Genomic DNA, 21124 nt, shown 5'->3' with positions numbered 1-21124 from the left:
CCGAACAACTTGGTTAATTGCTTAGGATTAATTGTCTCGATCGAAGTTTTGTTTTACATGTGCAGGATTAACTACAATGGAAGTAAGACATGCAGCAAGAGTTGCACCAGAGTCAAGACTATGATCACATTGGGAGTTTGAGAGTTCGACGGAAGTTCGGACGGTCGTCGGAGGTTCTGCAGGAACAAATCCGAGAAGTCCAGGAGCTTGCCAAAAGAAGCTCGTCGGAACTCGCCAAGTAGATCGTTACAAGTCTAGGAGTTTGCCGGAAGTCGGCAGGAGCATCACCGAGGGTTTATCGGATGATCGATGGAAGTTCGTCGGAAGCTCGCCGGAAGAAGCGATTGACGCACCGGAGCAAGTTGCAGTAAATGTCTTAAGAAAAATTGTAGTTAGCACGATGATTAAGTTAGAAATGGGAGGTGATCCCATTAACTTAATCTTGGGGCAATTGGGCTCTTGACAGACCCAAATTGGGCCGAATGGATCAACCCATTCGGACCAGAATTCCAGCTAGGCGGTGGCACCGCCCAGGAGAGGGTCTCTCTAGAAAGCTGGGCGGTGCAACCGCCCTAGGAAGGCGGTGGCACCGCCTGGGCTCAGTCTCCGAGTGAGATTGGGCGGTGCAACCACCCCTAATAGGCGGTGGAATCGCCTGAGCTCGGTCTTCGAGCTCTGCTAGGCGGTGGCATCGCCAGGGCTCAGTCTCCGAGCGAGATTGGGCGGTGCAACCGCCCCTGTCAAGCAGTGGCACCGCCTAAAGGCTCAGTCTCCGAGCTGCCAGGTGGTTGTACTGCCCTAGTAAGGAGGTGGTACCGCCAGGACCCCGAAAATCCGGGAGATGACATTTTTGAGCTCCAAATTGAAGCCAGTTTGGGGCCTATAAATACCCCTCTCATCCCTGGTTAATTCACACAAGCACAAAGACATTAAAAGAGTGAAAACGTTGTTGAAATCTCTAGAATTTCCCTCCTCTAGCTTAAGTGTTAGAATTCTGTTTAAGAGAGGAGAGTGAGTGCTTGTAAGGGTTATCTCCTAAACCCGGTAAAAGGAGAAGAGGGGTGTAAGAAGGAGGTTGATCTTCACCTAGTAAAGGAAGATCGTTAGTGGATGCTAGTGGCCTCGACGGAAGAGGAATCAGAGGAGTGGATGTAGGTCACGATTGATCGAACCACTATAAACTCCCGTCTTCTCTGGTTTGCATTTTGTTTCCTGCTATTACCTTACTGCAAACCCCTTCAATAGCTTACTGCCTTCAATACATTTACGTATGCTTTCAAGCTAAGTTTCCAAAATCGGTTTTACGTCGGAAACAGTTTTTATCGTATGAGAGATTTGACGAAGTTGACGTTTTTATTCGCTGCACTAATTCACCCCCCCCCCCCCCCCCCCTCTTAATGCTCTTGATCCTAACAATTTTTTGAAGGCCTCTTCGCACTCCGGGGTCCAAGTGAAGTCACCGGCCCGTCGCAGAACCCGGAAGAAGGGGAGGAACTTATCGCCTTAATGCGACATGAAACTATTAAGCGTTGCCAACCTCCAGACAAGTCGCTGTTACACCAACTCCCATTAGGCTTCTTGACAAGGACTACATTAGCCAACCACCGGGGGTATTAAACCTCGGTGATGAACCCAACCTTTATAAGGTGATTGACCTCATCTCGAATCACCTTCTGCCGGTCGAGGGTGAACCTCCTTAGTTTCTATTTTATCGGCCGTGCCTCGGGGTCGACGTTAAGTCGATGTTGCTCCAGCTCTGAGTTGATCCCAGGCATCTCTTCGGGGGACCTCGCAAATAGGTCGACGTTCTTCCTCAGGAAGTTGACAAGGTGGAGCTGGTCTGCTTCAGGGAGCGCGGTCCCGACCCTGATGGTCTGGTCGGGTCGGCTCGGCTTCGCTTTAGGGGTACCTCGATAAGCAGCTCCGGGGGCTCCAGCATCACTGGTGGGACGAGTGCTTCACGAGGATTGGGAACCAGGGTTGTGTGCTACTACGCTGGGAGAGCAACCACGGTGAGGTAGCATCGCCTCGACTCCCTTGGGTCGCTCCGGGCCTCCCCAACCCCATCCGAGGTTGGGAACTTGATGGTTCTGTGATAGGTAGAGACCACCGCCTGGATCTTGTTGAGGGTCGGGTGGCCAAGGATGACATTGTAGGCCGAGGGCAGGTTGACTACCATGAAGGTGGTCATTACCATTTTTGCCCTCGGTTCCTCCCTGATGGTGATGGGGAGCACTGTGGTCCCGAGCAGGGGGATGGAATCCCCAGTGAACCCTGTAAGAGCTGACGCCGCAGGGGTAAGATCTCCCTAGGTCAAGCTGAGCCTGTTGAAGGCATCGAAGTAGAGGACATCGACAGAACTCCCGGTGTCGACCATCACCCTCTTAACTCGGGCGTTGGCGATTTGGATGGAGATTACTAGAGCATCATCATGGTGGGAGCGCTCGACCTCTCCTACCCCAAAGGTAATTTTAAGCTCGTGCAGGCCAGGGACGCTTCTCTACCGTGCTGCGCGCGTAAGCCTTCTTGTTGTCATGCTACTGCCGCCAGCTGTTGGCCCACCAGAGATGATGTCGATCTATCTCTCGGGGGGTCCTATGGGGCATAGAGTCGCCTCCCAGGATTTGAGGTAGCGTCCGAGGTGGCCTCTCCGGATCAGTGCCTCTATTTGATTCCGGAGGTCGTGGCAGTCCTCCGTGTCATGACCGTAGTCCCGGTGGAACCTACAATATTTAGATTGATCTCTGTGAGCGGCCTTTATGGGGCGAGGTTGCTACAAGAGACCCGTCTCCTTGATCTGGAGGAAGATCTCGGTGCGGGATACATTTAGGGGAAGAGGTGGGGGCCTTGGGAGCGGTAGCTCTTGTCGGTTGAGCCCATGGCAAGGAGGTGTCGGGATCGCCGAGGTCGTTCCTCTAGGCAGCTCCATCCTTGGCTTCTTGCCCTCCATGTGCCTCCCCGCCACTAGAGCCTCGGCGGTGACATACTCGTTGGCGCATTGGAGCATTTCAGAGATGGTCGCTGGCGACTTCTCGATCAGTGACCAAAAGAACCTCGAAGGCTTCAGACCCATCAGAAAGGCCTACAAGATTAGAGAAGGGTGAGCATCCAGAAAACCCTGGATCTCGGTGGCAAACCGTGCAACGAACTGAGAGAGCGACTCGTCCTCGCACTGAGATAGTGTGAGCAAGGTGGCCATGGAAGGCCTGGGCCGCATGCTGGCAAGGAAGTTTTGCTCAAATTCCTCGACAAGTTGGTCGAAAGACGAAACTAAAGCTTGGCGTAGCCGGCTGAACCACGTTCGCGTCGGCCCCCGTAGAGTGGTCGGAAATGCTCGGCACATCAGTGCATAAGGGGCGCCATAGAGGGCCATCTAGGCCTGGAACATAGAGACGTGCTCCATGGGATCGGAGCCTCCGTCATATGTTTCCAATGTTGGGAACCTGAAGTTGAGGGGCACTGGTTTGTCCTATACTTCCTGGGTGAAGGGGGACCCGCCCATGGCGCCCTCGCTGGACTCGCTCCATGACCTCCGAAGCTTGCATTGGAATGCGTCCAAGCGCTAATTAACCTAGGACAGCTGGGCTCTAAGCAAGTTGTCCACCGAGTTGGACAATATGGTGTCAGGCTCCAGATGAGACAGTGAGGCTCGGCTGGATGCGGGTACGTATTGCTTGGGAGGACCCCTTGGGTTCGTCGCTCACCCCGAGGCCTCTCTTATCCTGAACTACTCCCCATTCGGGGGTTGCCAGATCAGATCGATCGGGGGCATCGCTAGTTGCACGATTTGAGGAATAATCGAGGCGAGCGTCTGCATCATGCCCGCCATAGTCTGCACTTGCTTGGTTAGGCTGAGGAATGCCTTGGGTGTCACGGCTGAGGGCCCCGGGGCGAGCCCCGGGGGCAACAGTCCTAGGTCATTGAATAAATGCCAATAGCGATCAGGTGTCGAAGCTGGTATCCTTCCGTCCGCAGGGGCGGGGAGGGCTTGACTTTTTGGCTCGACGGAAGGGAGGTCGGTCGGGGGTTCCCTCCTGGGGTGAGTTCCTGCTAACTGTTCCTGCGACATGGGCCCTTCCTCTAGCACCAATATGTTAGTGAACAAAAATACCATGGCTGATGAGTCAGCACGGTTTGGTCCGCAGGCCGACGTCGGAAACTTCTGGTGGAATGAGTAGGATGATGAAGTGGCTACGCTTCTCGAGCACTACGGGTGAGGGTTGATTCGGAAGGGTCGGCTAAGTCCTCGCGAGCGGTTGGGGGTTAGTACTCCAAGGCCAGCCGACTTGAGTGTCATTTATGACGAGATGTGTCCTTTCGTCCCCGAGATAGTTGGCAATCTTTCTTCGTGGGCGCACCCTTGAGATGGGAGGTGCAAGCTGGCACTGGTTGGGACCCGATCCGCTGGATCACCCTCCTCTACGCACTGGATGACAACTTCGGGGTGAAGATGCCTGCTGCTCGGTGGCGATCACCTTCCTGCAAAATGGCCTTCATCGGGTATCTCCCGACTTTGGCCCCTTCGATGAGCAAGTTAGTTTAGTTCGGATTCTCCTATTTTTTTCCTTTTTCCTCCCCCTTCCTTGGGATCGGACGGGGGTATTTTTACTTGCGTGTGAGAGTTGGTTACCCGTCGGTTCGGCGTGGCCGCTGACTTTATGGGGGCGGGACAACTTTTGACGAGGTGGCGTCTTCGGGGCTGCTTGGGTGGCATCAGATGGCACTGACCCAAAAGCAGACGACACCGCCACGAGCTCTTGGGTTGGTCAAGTCGCACAGTGTATCAGTACCGAACTTGACGTGGCATGCACCCTGTGGTTCTGGCGGCATGTGGCATTGCGTTCGTGGCTGTCGGTTGGTGATGTCTGCTGGTGATTCATCTAGGGTCAAAATATGTCATATAACCTATAGTCCTTCATTCATCTAATATCCCAAAGACCATATACCAATATGGTTTCTGCTCGAGTCTCACTCTAATCGCATTCTTCCGGAGAACTCTTTTTCTCTTAATCCCAATGACCCTGGCCTAGGATTTGTCTAAACAAGAACACTTGGGATATTCCTTTTATGACACCAAGAGATGATAATCCTCTATCAACACTCAATAGTCATCATAAGGTTGGCTACCATTGCCAATAATTGGTTGTGCTAGATTTGGAACCTATAGACCTATAAGTTCAGTATCAAAGAATGAAGTACTCATATATGACATCCTTGGTGTCTCAAGTCTAAGGACTAGATACACCACTGGGACTACGGAATTGTTGTCTGACAATAAGGCATCATCAACTATCTAACATTCCGTAAGCGGATCAATCAATGAACTCATTCTTCAATGAGCACCTGTACTGTATCCCTAGTGTCCCCACATGAGCAATTATAAGACTAGCTACATCCATCATATGGACGGGTATACAACACACCAGTTTGTTCGGTTATCTCTAAATCCCTCTTGAGTAACCTATAACTAGCACCTATGATTGAGACTATTTAGGATATGTGTTTAAAGGTGAATCGGTCTTATTATCGTGATCCCATCACGATCTGATTCCCATTGCACAGATCCATAAACATCATAATATATTCAAGCAACAGACAATATAAAGTGATAAAATATCAAATAATAATAATAATAAGTAAAAAGACTATGTGTCAAGTCACACGTGCCATCACTTACGTGATTGGCTTGTAGGACACTTATGACTAGCAGCTGCCACCTCTTATACTCCTCTATCCCGATTCTCTGCAGACAACAACCCTAGTTAGGGGGCATGTGGATAACAAGAAGGGTCGACCCCTTCTTGATCATGTGGTGCGCATGGAGAGGAGGATCATGTAGCGATTTGAGGAGCGTCTTCATCGCATTTTGCATGTGGATTACCACTATAATGGAGGACAGTTGACAACATTCATTCTCTCCTATAGATCTATAGGTTTTCAAGAATATATGATCCTCATAGGTAACATATCTTCTATATGCATATAGTTTTTGATTTTGCAGGTTTTTGCGCACCAATTTTCGCACGACGACGAGAAACTTCTTTCTATAGGAAATTCTAGGAATTTTGTTTTCTGTTCTTCTACTACGTATGTGATACTGCCCAAGGTTTTCTAACACTAAGTCTCATCATGAATGCTTGAATAATGAGTAATGGATGAGCTTCTTGCATGCCTTAGATTTTGTTAGTGAACCGAGCGATGAAGTCGGAGAGTGTCTCTTCCTCCCCTTGCCTGAGTCTGAGCAACATTGCTACCGACAAATTCGAGAATACATTCCTAAGGAAGGAGAGTTTAAACTCTTTTATAAGTTGAGCGAATGAGTTGTTTGAGTGTGGCTTCAGACAAGTATACCACTACTGTGCTAGGCCTCTCAGCGTCATTGGGAACATATGGCACATTAAAGTGTTCGAGGTGCCGTAGAGAGACATCTAGGCACGAAAGGTGATAGTGTGTTCAATCAGGTCAGTACTAACGTTAAATGCTTCTAGCAATGGGAGGCAAAAGTTGGTCTGGATGGGTTCCTCTTGAATGTTTTAGGTGAATGGGGATCGATCTAAGGTGGGATCAACTAGATTCTCTCCCCTAGACTACTGGAACTCTCACCGCATCTCATCTGGGCATTGGTCCATTTGATGCAGCTAGGCCTTCAAAGAGTTATCCGTTGAATCCATCGATTGGATTTTGGAATAGGGTAGAGCAGAGTGGTGGTGCAATGGTGTGCTAAACTCCACTGTTAGGAACTAGGGCACTCATTCGACTGGTAGTTCCATAGACCTCAAGCAATCTTAAAATGCTGGCATTATGTCGGTTGGGGGGATTCCAAAGGATGTCGATGTTAATTGTAGTTGTGGCATTGTCCATGGCTGAGATGGTGGTGCCCATAAGCATCTGCACCTAATGGGTGAGGTTCAGATATACCTCAATGGGAACGAGCAAGTGACTCGAGTTTGTCCTTGAGGGTGAGGGGCCTGGGTCATTGAACATATGCCATTGTTGTTAGTCATAGGTGCCCTACAAGCCAATCACGTAAGTGATGACACGTGTGACATGACACATACTCTTTTTATTTATTATATTATTTGGTATCTTATTATTTTATATTACTTGTTGCATGAATATATATTGTGATGTTCATAGATCTATGCAATGGGAATCGGATCGTGATGAGATCACGATAATGAGACTGATTCGCCTTTAAACATAGACCCTAAATAATTTTAGTCATAGGTTAATCGAGAGAGACATCGAGATAACTAGACAGACTAGTGTACTGTATACCCGTCCATATGATGAAGGCAGTTGGTCTCATAGTTGCTCGTGTGAGGACACTAGGGATACAATGCAGGTGCTCATTGGAGAATGAGTTCACCGATTGATCCACTCACGGAATGCTGGATGGTTTATGATGTTATATTATTAGACAACGATTCTGTAGTCCCAGTAGTATATCTGGTCCTTAGACTTGAGACACCAATAATGTCCTGTATGAGTACTCCACTTTTTGATACCAGACTTATAGGCCTGGAAGTTCCAAATCAAGCACAGTTGGTCATCGGGAGTGGTAGCCAACCTTATGAGAACAATTGAGTGTTAATAGAGGATCATTTGCTCTTAGCATCATGAGAAGAATATTTCATGTGTTTTTGCTCAAACAAATCTCTAGTCAGGGTCATTCGGATTGAGAGAGAAAGAGTTCTCTAGGAGAATCCGATTAGAGCGATACTCTAGTATAAACCGTATAGGCCTGATAACACTATTTCCAGTACACAGTCTCTAGGGTATTAGATGAATGAGGGACTATAGATACACGACAATTGAGGATAAACATGTCCAAAGGATTGGATTCCCTTGTATCGTTTGGGGACTGCGGCGTAGTGGCCTAGTACATTCGTAGTCGATGAGTCGAGTGAATTATTATAGAGATAATAATTCACTAAGTCAAAAGGAGTTTCGACAGGAATGATTTATGGTCAGTTCGATATTGGGTCTAAAAGGTCACACACATATGGTAGACGTTGCGATAAGTAGAGGCTTGTGTATGAGATATCCGTCGGAGCCCCTATCTTATTAGATATCCAATAAGTCTCTGAATTATTGGATCCCATGGATGAGATTCAATAATAGCTAATAAAAGATTATTGGGTGGAGATCCATTAATCTAAGAGCCTTTGGTAATTGGATAAAGATCCAGTACCCAATAGGGCAGGATCCATTAGGGTTAAGTTAATTGGGAGCTTCTATAAATCAGAGGAAACCAAAAACCCATAGGCTAGAGGCTTCTTGGTTCCTACCTCTTATTCTCCTCTCCCCTTCTCCCCCTTAGATAGTAGGTGTGGTGATTTAGGCGATGATTGGAGGAGCATCATTGCAACCCTACCGTGTGGATTACCGCTTACGAGGAGGGCACTTAAACTCCTTCATCCAATCCTATAGATCTACAAGAATTTAGGGACATACGAAGGTAAAAACACTATCTCACACATAGATATAAGTTTTACGGGTTTTTGCGCACCAATCTTCGCATGATGACGAATACCTTTTTAAAAAATTTAGGATTTTTATTTTTTGTTCTTTTGCTGCGTATGTGATATCGCCTTTAAATTTCTTACAAGTGCTTTATCGGCGTTTGTGTTGAGGTGGATATATCCACATGTGGGGAAGATGGCAGTTGCCACCCTCCCTCTCGAGTAAAAGTGTTGTGGGTTAATAGGTGAACGTTCCTACGACATCAGGCCCTCATTCTAGCATCAAACTGTTATAGAAAAATGTCATTGACATTTAGTTAGTTTGATATGAGTTTTAACTCATGTGCACAAGATTGTCTGAAGTGTCTCTGAGGTAGCTCCAAAGTGGATCCTATTGTGCAAATGACCCATTAGTTCAGCCCATAGTGGGCTTCAAGAACCCTAGCCCACTTTAGCCTTAATACTCCTCTCTTTTAACCTAAACTTAGATCTAAAAAGGGGCTAATGGTTGTTACAAAAAGGGCTAAAAATTGCAACAACGTGATTCAAAAAAAGGGAGGAAAGGGTAGAAAAATAAGAGAAAAAGAATAAGATAACACATAGACTGTTCTCAATTATCCAGATAGTGTTATCACCTCATATCAGATTTATAGTGAACTCTTGCTATGATTACTTACGGAGATTTTAAATATTGTGCACAGTGACATAATCCTTGTATCACAGTTATTCTCTTGTGATTATTGCTTAATTTTTTAAGCAAGAGACATTGAGATTTGTATATTCATTAATATTATAGTGGATTTTCTTTAGTTTGCCCCGTGGTTTTTACTTTTCACGTTGGAAGGATTTTTTACGTAGATCTTGGTGTCCTATTTGATTGTGATTCTATTTAATTCTGCTGCATGTTACAGTTTGCTTGTATTAGTTCATATACAAAGTTCGTTCGTCTGTTTATCCCATCAAATCCGAGGTAACTCTGAGATGGAAGTATTATGCTCCCAAGGTGGAAGTACTGCACTCTAGAGGTGGTATCTATATGAAGATTAGAGTCAGGAAAGGTTTCTCGATTCGATCTCTCTAATGCTTAAGTTAATAATCCTAAATTCCTAAATATGAGCTCGAATGGTTCGAAAAAGGATAGAGTCATCCATATTTTCTTATGTTTTTATACCTTGAAAGAGGGGAAGAAAGTTTGTGATATCCTTATAATAAAGAAAAAAAAAGTTTATGATTGCCTTCATCGGAGAGAAGAAAATTTTTTTCATCGAAGGATGAAAAAAAAATGATTATTCTTTTTTATCATAATAAACGAGAAGAAAACTTGATTATTTCTTAATTTAAATTCGAATTCATACCATGTGTTAGATGGCAATCATGTGACAATCATGATATTAAATTCACTATCACATATCCATCATTCGTGGGACTAATAAATAGCAACCGGCATGCGCGTTTATAAAGCTGATGAAAGATAGAAGTTTGGAATGCTTGCATGCATGAGTGAGCTTAACTACTGTTCAAGTTCTTGCCATCCACACGATGAAAGAGCCTCAATATGGTCCATGTTATGGGGCTCATTTGCAAAAGTAATAGGACTCAATTTTTAGATTTAAAACCTTAAATCTCGTATTATTTGGTATTGAAAATCTCCAACAATTTTTTTTTATAAAAACTACAAGTACTATCGATAAATCTAAAAGCTTATCTAACATAATTTTTTTACTCCTTCTATTTATATTGTAATCACATGAGGAGGCATAGCGAGAGCGTGGATGCGATAGCAGGATCCATGGACGATCGCGTTGCATGAAGATGCATCGAGATGTCGACGGAACCGATGAGGATGAGATGGACGATCATAGGGCATGGAGATACACCATTGCACACATAGATCTTGATGTGAGTGATTAGACCTACTGGCTCGGGCCTAATCACATTAGGTTATGGTCCATGATCATCTGGTGTGATTGCTTATACACATACTAGATATGTATATATATTTACATGCGATCTAGATATATATTAAATATGTATATGTGTGACATGTCATATTAGGAGATCAAATCATAGAAACATCTCTTTCGATAATATTAAGTTGGTAAACGTGAGGCAATTAGATTGACCCACGTGGCCTTCCATCGTTATAGGTAGGAACCGATTCCTGGTGTAGGTTGAGTTAGTCGAGTCCCTCGAGGCTCACCTATATCGTGATTCGCTATCTTGCTTACGACATAGAGATGTCATCGGTGGCCTGAGGACATAGTATGCTTAGTCAAGTCCCTTGAGGGTATATCATCGAATTAGACTCATCTTGTAATGGTGGTGTTGACTTAACCGAGTATCATAGTTAGTCGAGTCCCTCGAGACCATGGTGATTCGGAGGTCGAACAGGACGGGAATCACAAGGAGTTGTGATCGGCAAGAGTTGCCTACCTTTTGGGCTTAGTGTGATTAGTTGAGTCCCTTGAGATTATACTAAGATGCTGATTGGATCTTGATCCCCACTAGATGTTTGCTGGAGACTTTCGTTTCACATGCTGAGGGTGTCGCGTGACTCGCTAGTAAAATAGTGGGAGCATATTAAGATAGAAGCCCATATCTTGATTGTTTATTTCTTGCAAAATCTACATGCTATTCATTTCTGCTGCATCTTTATTTTCAAAAAATGTCGGTTTCAAATCCCTTACGTGACATACTTGATGTCAACCGCCTCACTAGTCCAAATTATATGGATTGGCTCCGCAACTTGAGAATTATTCTCACAGCGAAGAAAATCGCGTACGTCCTTAATACAGTGATGCCTACGCCCGAGGAAGGGGCAAGCGAGGATGAGATTGCTTGCTATGTGAAGTACATTGATGACTCCACTCCTACTCAGTGCTACATGTTGGGCTCTATGACTCCTGAGTTACAGAGACAACATGAAAAGACGGATGCCAGATCCATTCTCCTACATGTCCGTAAATTGTTTGAGGAACAGGGAAGGACTCAGCGATATGAGATATCCAAGAGCCTCTTCCGCGTTAGGATGACTAAGGGGACACTGGTTCAGAATCATGTCTTAAAGATGATTGAGTGGATAAAGAAACTCACAGGAATAGGAATGGTCCTAGAGGATAACTTATGTGTGAACATTGTGCTTTAGTCCCTACCAAATTCCTTTTCACAGTTCATAATGAATTTTAATATGAATAAGCTTGAGGTGACTCTCCCAGAGCTCTTTAATATGTTGAGGGAGGCAGAGAGTACTATTAAGAAAGAGAAGCTAGTTCTCTACACTGGTGAGACCAGAAAGAAAATGAAAGTAGAAAAGTTTCTTAAGAAGGGCAAGGGCAGACTAGGTAAAGCAAAGGTTGCTAAGAAAGACCCAGCAAAGGATAAAGGCCAGTGCTTCCACTGTGACAAAGATGGGAACTAGAAGAGGAACTACAAAGAGTACCTTACAGAGAGGGCGAAACAAAAGCTTGGAGAAGCTTCAGGTACATTCATGATCAATCTTCATTTGTCAGACTCTTATGATAACACATGGGTATTGGATACCGGTAGTGCTTATCATATATGCAATTCGTTGCAGGTTCTAGTAAGGCCTAGGAGACTAGAAATAGGCGAGATGTACCTCAAGATGGGCAATGGAGCAAAAGTTGTTGTAGTAGCTGTTGGCGAGGTCACCCTACATCTGCCTAGTAGAGCTTTTATTGCATTAGATGCATGTTATTTTGTTCCTTCTATTATCAAAAATATTATCTCCATTTCATGTTTGATAATTAGTGGATATAAATTAGTTTTTGAGAACAATGGTTGTTCGATATTATTAGATGATGAAATCATCACGAAAGAAATATTACATAATGGTTTATTTATGCTAGACACTACTCCACATATCATGAATGTAAGTGTGTCTAAGAGGAAATGAGATGAGGTGAACAGTGCATACCTGTGGCATTGTAGGCTAAGTCACATCCATGAGGGAATGATTCAAAAGTTGCTAAATGATGGATATTTAGATCCATTCGACTATGAGTTATATGCACCTTGCGAGCCTTGCCTTCGTGGAAAACTGACCAACTCTCCATTTAGTGGAACTAGAGAGAGAGCCACTAAGCTGTTAGAACTCATACGTAGTGATGTATGTGGACCCATGTCAACTCATGCCATTGGTGGTTACTCCTACTTCATTACCTTTACTGATGATTTCTCAAGGTATGGATATGTGTACTTAATGAAGTACAAGTCCGAGGCCTTTGAGAAATTCAGAGAGTATAAGAATAAAGTGGAGAACCAGACTGGAAAAAGTATTAAGACTCTTCGATCAGATCAAGGAGGTGAGTAATTAAGTACAGAGTTTACTCAGTTCCTCAAGGACCATGGGATATTATTCTAATGGACACCTCCTTATACACCTCAGCTCCATGGTGTCTCTGAAAGGAGAAATCATACGCTATTAGATATAGTACGGTCCATGATGAGTTTCGCTAACCTACCCATCTCATTCTAGGGATATGCCCTAGAGACCGTAACTTACCTTCTGAACAGAGTTCTAACTAAGTCGGTAGTGTCTACACAATATGAGATATGGAAATAGAAGAAGCCCAATCTTAAGGTTGTTAAGATTTGGGGTTGTCCTGCCCACGTTAAAAGACACAACCCCAATAAGTTAGAATCGAGGACAAAGCGGGGCAAGTTCATGGGATACCCCAAGAAAACTTGTGGGTATTATTTCTATTATCTCGAGGACCAAAAGGTCTTTGTAGCCAAGAGAGCAGTGTTCCTTGAGAAGGAACACATTCTTGGCGGAGATAGTGGGAGCATGATAGAGTTGAGCGAGGTTGGAGAACCAAGCTCAAGCTCCACTCTACAGCCCGAGTTTGTTCAGGTACCTAACACACAAGTTTCAACTTTACGTAGGTCTGGCAGAGTATCCCATCCTCCTGAGAGATGTGTGGGACATATTAGAGGAGAGGATGTTGAGGACATTGATCCTCAAACCTACGAGGAGGCTATTACGAGTATAGACTCCGGGAAGTGGCAAAAAGCCATGAATTCTGAGATGGATTCTATGTACTCCAACAAGGTTTAGAACCTAGTTGATGCACCCGAAGGTACTGTACCTATCGGTTGTAAGTGGATCTTTAAGAAAAAGATCAGAATAGATGGAAAGGTAGAGACCTATAAAGCAAGGCTAGTGGCTAAGGGGTATCGTCAAAGGCAATGTGTTGACTATGACGAAACCTTCTCACCCGTAGCAATGCTAAAATCCATCTGAATTCTATTGGCTATTGCAACACACTATGATTATGAGATCTGGCAGATGGATGTGAAAATTACATTCCTCAATAGGAACCTCGAGGAGGAGGTGTATATGATACAACCTGAGAGATTGGTGTCCAAGAACTGGCCAGATAAGGTGTGCAGGTTGCTTATATCCATTTATGGACTAAAGCAAGCTTCCCGAAGTTGGAACATAAGATTTGATGAAGCAATCAGATCTTATGACTTCGTTAAGAACGAAGATGAGTCTTGTGTGTACAGAAAGGTAAGTGGCAGCGCTATCACCTTTTTGGTGTTATATGTGGATAACATCTTGATCATTGAGAATGACGTAGGAATGCTATCCACAATAAAAGCTTGGTTATCTAGATACTTCTCCATGAAGGACTTAGGGAAAGCATCCTATATCTTAGGGATTCGGATCTATAGAGACAGATCCAAGAGGATGCTTGGCTTGTCGCAGTCCAGGTACATAGAAACCATTGTCAAAAGGTTTGGCATGAAAAATTCCAAGAGAGGTTTCATATCGATGAGACATGGGATATCGCTTTCTAGGAGTATGTCCCTAAAGACTCCAGAAGAAAGGGCGAACATGGATATGATACCTTATGCCTTAGTGATATGGTCTATCATGTATGCCATGCTATGTACTAGGCCTGATATAGCGCATGCTCCGAATGTCACGAGCAGGTATCAGGCGGATCCAGGCTTGGAGCACTGGAAAGCAGTAAAGTGTATCCTTAAGTACTTGAGAAAGACTAAGGATTTTTTACTAGTTTATGGAGGTAGTAGCCTCAGGGTTGAAGGCTACATAGACTCAAGTTTTCAATCTGACGTCGATGATAGCAAGTCGAATTCGGGGTCTGTGTACACCTTGAATGGAGGAGCAGTGTGCTGGAAGAGTTCCAAGCAAGATACTACTGCTGACTCGACCATAGAGGCGGAGTACATTATTGCAGCAAGATTCTTTGAGTAGTCCCTTTTCCCTTATGTGGAGGAATATTTCCGTTCGGGACGAGTTCAAGGCTGGGAGAGGGGGCCTCGACATCGGCGGGTCGGATCTGTCCAACCTACGCCGAGGCGCAGCGGGTTGCTGTTGCCGGGGCGGCTCCGTCTTGACCCTCTTGTGCTCTTCGCGCTTCCCGGCCATCCATGTCTCTGCAGCGACGAACTGGCTCGCCCGTTGGAGCATCTCGGGTACCGTCGTGGGGGGCCACTCCACCAAAGACCAAAAGAACCTGGAGGGCCACAGGCCTATCATGAATGCCTACATCAATAGAGAAGGGTGAGCGTATGAGAGTCCTCGGATCTGCATCGTAAAACAGTTTACGAAGTGGGAGAGGAGCTCGTCCTCCCTTTGGTGGAGTCCGAGGAGCAACGCCACGGACGGCTTCAGACGGACGTAGGCCAGGAAGTTGAACTCGAAGTCTCGGGCGAGTTGGTCGAAGGAAGAGATGGTCCCGGTCTTCAGGCCATTGTACCATGCGTGGGCCGGTCCCCTTAGGGTCATTGGGAACGCCCTGCACATCAAGGCGTTAGAAGTCCCATATAGCGCCATTTGGGCACGAAACGCGGCCACGTGATCCGCGGGGTCAGCGGCGCCGTCATAGGCGTCCAGGGATGGGAGCTGGAAGTGTGGTGGAATCACTTGATCTTATATTTCGGGTGTGAACGATGACCCTTGGTATCCATCCGCCCCGAGCTCCCCCTTTGACCTGCGAACCTCCTGCTGTACTTCGTTGAGGCGTTGATTGAAGAGGCGCAACTGGGCTCGCAGGGCGTTCGTCGAGTCCGCGGGTGGCACCTTAGGCTCTGGGCGGCTCGACGTGCCTTTCGCCTCTCGATCTCCGAGCTGGGCCGTTCAGTTTCGAGGCGAAATTGGGCGCTCGGGGAGTGGCGCACGCGTCCGGGCGTGGGGCTCACGCTGTTGCAAAGGCTGGGTTGCATGTGGGGGCGTCGGTTGGGAGACGAGCGAGATGATAGTCTGCATCACGCCCACTAGCGCTCGGACTTGGTGAGCGAGATCGTGGAAGGCTTCGGGCGAAACAAGTGGCGGGCCAACGGGGACGTCGGGTGGCGACAAGCCCGGGTCGTTGAACAGCCGCCAGTAGCGCTCCGATGTCGTGGCAGGGTGCTCGTCGCGGGGTTCATCCCGTAGGGGACGTTCTTCTGGGGTGTTGACCGGACGTGACCCCGCGGCTGCGGGTTCGCTAGAGTGGATCTGCTGATCGCTCGACATTCGGCCCTTCCTCTAGCGCCAAAATGTTGCGGGAAACAACTGTAAGCCGTGGCCTCGGGGTCGACGTGGCTTGGTTCGGGTCCGAATGCGCGGGGATCTGGCGCGGGGCTCCTCGGGGCAGCCGGGGTGGCCGGTCACGGTGGTCCGAATGGGATGTAGCGCGGGGGTGAAGCTTCACCGCGGCGTCGGGGAGGTGCGACTTCGCCTTCGTTCCTGCACACAGGTCGGGTCGGAAGCTCGGCCCGACCCCTCCGACGATCAAGTTAGATGATGTGGAAGGGAGTTTTTTCTAGTAAAGAAGTGTCCTCTCCCTTCGTTTAGAACTTGGGGGTATTTATAGGGTAGTTCGACGTTACCTGATGTGCCCGCCTGCGGGAGGCAGGATCGTACCTCTGATGGCGTCTGATATTGCTATTGACGTTGCGTGGAGAACCGACTTGCCACAGGGTATGGGCGAGGGTCGGTTGTTGTCCTCTCCTGCCTCGGCCAAGCGCGTGCGGTCAGAAAATGACAAGGTCGTTGTCTGAGAGCAGATGACGTCAGGACGTGTCGAGTCAGCATTATTGCCCTCCTCCTCGGGCAAAGCGGTGCCCAGGTGAGGTCGACGTCGTGACACGTCACGTCGCCATTATTACCCCTATCATATTCCCCCCCCGGAAGAAGCTATGCGTCGGTTACTGCAATTGGGGGGAGTCCGAGGCATGGCTTTGTCCCTTGGTGCCGCAGTAATCGCAAGCGACATGAGGTTGAGCTTGTCTCAGGCAGGCAAGCGGGAGCGCGACGTAGCGTATGGCCGAGAAGCTTGGTGCAGGAAGGCTGCGGCCAAGTGACACCGCTCAGGTGGGCAGGCTGCTCTGAGGGGAGCTCGGCGGCGTGTGGCCGAGGGGCTCGGCGCAGGAGGGTCGACCGCACCGATGTGTCTCGGGAACATGGGGCTAAGGAGCACGACGCAGGCGGGCAAGCCGCGCAGGTTTGTCTCGGGAACATGGGGCCAAGGAGCACGACGCAGGTGGGCAGGCCACACAGGTCTGTCTCGGGAACATGGGGCCAAGGAGCACGACGTAGGCGGGTTGGCCGCGCAGGTGTGGTCTCGGGCATTATGCGGCCGAGGATCACGACGCAGGTGGGCAGACCGCGTAGCGTGGTCGCGAGGGCCATGCGACCGAGTAGCACGACGCAGGCGGGTAGACCGCACAGGTGTGGTCGCGAGGGCCATGCGGCCGAGTAGCACGATGCGGGCGGGCAGACCGCGCAGGTGTGGTCGCGAGGGCCATGCGGCCGAGTAGCACGACGTGGGCGGACTGACCGCGCAGGTATGGCCTCGGGCATTATGCGGTCGAGGAGGTGGCCTTGGGCATTATGCGGCCGAGGAGGTGGCCTCGGGCATTATGCGGCCGAGGAGATGGCCTCGGGCATTACGCGGCGGAGGAGGTGGCCTCGGGCATTACGCGGCCGAGGAGGTGGCCTCGGGCATTATGCGACCGTGGAGGTGGCCTCGGACATTATGCGACCGAGGAGATGGCCTCGGGCATTACGCGGCCGAGGAGGTGGCCTCGGGCAGCCTGCAGCCGGGGAGCGCGGCGCAGGCAGGCCGACCGCGCAAGCGTGTCTCGGGGGCATGGAGCCAAGGAGCGCGACACAGGCGTACTGACCGTGCAAGTGTGGCCTCGGGCATTATGCGATCGAGGATCACGCCGCAGGCGGGCAAACCGCGCAGGCATGGTCGCGATGGTTATGCGACCGAGTAGCATGGCACGGCTTGATGACCCGAGAAGCTACTTGTCAGTGTTTCTTTCCCTCCTTGGCTACTTATCAGTAGCGGGAGTCGGAAAGCTATCGTATTTGACTTCCTTTCTGAAGGGATTGGTTGCTTTTGCCGCACGCTTTCGGGCATTGAGATCGAGGCGCCAGCCTGCTGCTGCTTCAGCGGGGTTGCCACGTCAGGCTTTCATTAAGGCGGGGCGCCTTTTGGTCGTTTCCGATGTGATGTGACGGTTACGCATGTGCGCAGGTGGGCTGCCGCCCACTCTCGGGAGGTGAAGGGGCGCTGGTCTTGGTGGTGTATCTCCTTTAAATAGCGGACGCCCGGCTTTACTTCTATCTTTTGCTGCTGAGTCTCCCTCTCCTGGCCTTGCCGTCCCCTTTCCAATCTTCTGCTTCCTGCGTCGTCTTCCCCTTCTCCGTAGCACCTCCCTGTTAAGGTCAGTTGAGATGTCGTCCTTTCCTCCTTCCCCTTCTTCACCTTTCCGTGTGGCTGAGGGGGGACGTCCTTCGACGCCCCCCGTAGAATCCTCTGATGGGGAAGCGGCGCGTGACCTAGAGGCCTTGATGTGGCCGCATGATATTGACTCCACCATGAGTGAGTCTCTGCTGGGGGGACTCCGAGAGCGCTACTGCATCCCGGAGGATCACATCCTTAGTGCCCCAGAGCCGGGGCAGTGGGCGTATGACCCTGTCCCGAAGGGTTTTGCGCTGACTTTGGACGCCCTGGAGGCGAGTCTGCGCTTTCCCCTTCACCCCCTCATTGTGTCCTGTCTATCTTTCTGGCGGATTTCGCCATCCCAAGTGGCGTCGAACTCTTGGCGTTACCTAGTGGTATTCTTGGGGGAATGCCACTACGCCAATATCACCCCCACCCTCAACCTCTTTCTTTCCTGCTACCGTCTTTCCAAGGGTTCGGGGGGTTACTTCCTGTCCACCCGGACGGGCTTCTGAGTCAGAGGGGCCCCTTCCAGTAATAAAGGGTGGAAGGGGAGGTTTTTTTACATTAGTTGCGCGAAGGACTGGGGTTTTGGGGTTCGGTGGTCCGCGAGGGCGATCGACAATACCACCCCATGTTTGGGCGAAGCAGAGCGTCAAGATCTGGGGAGGCTCAAAGAGATTCTCCCCAGGTCACAGGCTATCCAGAATATGACCGAGCGATGGCTGGCCGAGGCGGGTCTCAGCCCGATGCCTTTGGGTACGTTAGAGACGTTTGGTTCGGGTGTTCGCGTGGTTGATTTCGGGTACTAACATTTTCTGTCTCTTGCAGAAATGGTGAACCTCCAGTCACTTCTGGGGGGTCAAGCGTCGCAAGCCCCTCCCCCAGCTCCGTCGGCCGACCCACAACCCAGCTCGGAGGACGCCCCGTTGGAGGTCGAGGCCGGGCGCCCTCCCAAGAAGGCGAAGACAACCCCATTGAAGGGGCCTGGGGAGGGCTCCCGTCGAGGCATGGCTGGGCCTAGTCGGCGGGCGGCTGGGAAGGGTTCGCGCCCTATCTCCGTACGCGACCTGTGTCGACTGCCAGCTGGAGACGGGGAGTCGTTCCTGAAGCGGTTGGTGAGCGAGATCCCGCTCGAGGAGTCCAGCGAGCCCCTGGTCGCCCGCTGGGAGGGCTTGTCCCGGGGGGATAGAGTGTGGGCCGGAGGGGATCCCTCCGCAGCGTTCCTCCGAGGTGCGCTTCATCCCGATATGGCTCGGGATTTGTATGTCCTGCCCTCAGAGGTGCTGCTCAACAAGTCCCCCCAATCACTAACCTGGGTAAGTACGTCTCCTCTTTTCCCGTTTGGTTTTGTCTGTCCAACATCGACCTTCTTGACCTGTTTCTCCTTTTGCAGGGCCTTCATTATGTGACGGCCCTAATGGACAAGGTGCGTGACGCCGGCCATGTCATCGGGGGCCTCGTTAGCCGCAACGCCGAGCTTCACCGCCAGGTCGAGGAGGTCCGAGCCGGGGCCGGCCCAGAGGCTGTGGCGGCCGCCGAGAAGCGTGTGGCGAATTCTAAGGCAGAGGCGGCTCACCTTCGGTCGGAGCTTGAAGCCTCCAATAAGGCAAACAAGGAGCTCCAAAAGACAATAAGGGTGGAGCGGACCGAACTCCGCCTGTTGAAGACGGAGGCGAGTGCCCTCAGCAAGAAGCTGGAGGAGGCCAAGGCCGAGACAAGAGTAGCCTCAGAGGCACTGGCGGAGGAGGCCCGGCTTCGACCTGCTAGAGATAAGGAGCTCCTCGAGGCGTACAAGAAGTCCGAGGGGTTTGAACTCGGGCTAACGCGGACGGGGCGGGTGTCCTTTCAGTATGGATACCAAATCGCCACATCCCGTTTCCGCTGTCTCCATCCTGGTCTTGAGGTGGAGGAGGACCCCTTCACTCCCCACCCCGAGGATTAGGAGGGAGACATGCCCGAGGAGGTCCCCTTCGACGACCGCTTGGACGCTCCATTGTAATAAGGAAGGGTCCTGTTGTTTTTTGTTTTCTAAGGTACTAGTCAATTCTATAAGTCGGAGTCCTGTAAGTCGAGTCTTGTAAGTTTTCCTTGAATAAAAGAAAACTTTTACTTCTCTCGTGTATCGCCTTCTTCTTCCCTAGGCAAAAAGCTTCTTACTCCTCGGGTACTCCTCGGGCGGAAAGCTTCTTCTTCCTTAGACAAGAGGTTTCTTCGTTTTAAACAAAAACTTCTTAAGGTTCCGGACATTCCAGATTCTCAGTAAGGGAGAACCGTTCGTTGTCGCGAGCCGGTAAGTACCTGGTCGGACTACCTCGACGACCCGGTAAGGTCCCTCCCACTTGGGGGCCAGCTTCCCCCTCGCTCAGGTCGGGTCGCTAACCTCGGTCTTTCGTAGGACCAGGTCGCCTAACTTAACCGGTCGGGGTCGTACCTTCCTGTTGTCGACCCTTGTGATGGCTCTCTTGTAAGAGAGGGCCTTCAGGTGTGCGTCGGCGCATCGCTCCTCGAGCACGTCGAGGCTGGCACGAAGTCCCTCATTCGAGACTTCCTCGTCATAGCTTCTCGTCCGAAGGGTGGCAATGGCTACGTCGGGTGGCAGAACGGCTTCGGTTCCGAACGCGAGGCTGTAAGGGGACTCTCCTATCGTGGTCTTGGGGGTGGTGCGTAGTGCCCACAAGACGCTCGGGAGTTCATTCATCCAGGCCGATCGGGCTGCGGATACTCTTCTTTTGAGCCCGTCTAGGATGGATCGATTGTTTACCTCTGCTAGCCTGTTCGTCTGAGGATAAGCCACCGAGCTGAACCTTAGCTAGATTCAGTGGTTCGTGCAGAACTCCCGGAACCTTCTACCGGTGAACTGGGGTCCGTTGTCCGTGATGATGGTTTTGGGCAAGCCAAACCGAGTCACCAGGTTCTTCCATACGAACTTTTCTATTTGCCCCTCCGTGA

At 49.5% G+C, this 21124-nt stretch overlaps 1 protein-coding gene across 1 annotated transcript; it reads right to left on the bottom strand.

Moving 5' to 3' along the window:
• Nucleotides 1–20537: 20537 nt before the first annotated feature.
• LOC135650072 (uncharacterized) lies at nt 20538–20873 on the bottom strand. The gene has a single exon (XM_065169178.1). It carries the CDS (start codon nt 20871–20873, stop codon nt 20538–20540), a length of 336 nt encoding a protein of 111 aa, XP_065025250.1.
• Nucleotides 20874–21124: the final 251 nt, after the last annotated feature.

Source organism: Musa acuminata, chromosome BXJ3-9 (genome assembly GCF_036884655.1).
Source record: "Musa acuminata AAA Group cultivar baxijiao chromosome BXJ3-9, Cavendish_Baxijiao_AAA, whole genome shotgun sequence".
NCBI classification, from domain to species: Eukaryota; Viridiplantae; Streptophyta; class Magnoliopsida; order Zingiberales; family Musaceae; genus Musa; species Musa acuminata.
Note: the sequence above shows the minus strand (reverse complement) of the source record. Positions and strands in the feature narration are given on the sequence as shown.

What these genes read in the sequence shown, in the direction of transcription:
- LOC135650072 (XM_065169178.1), bottom strand. Translation starts at nt 20,873, where the DNA reads ATGAATGAACTCCCGAGCGTCTTGTGGGCACTACGCACCACCCCCAAG.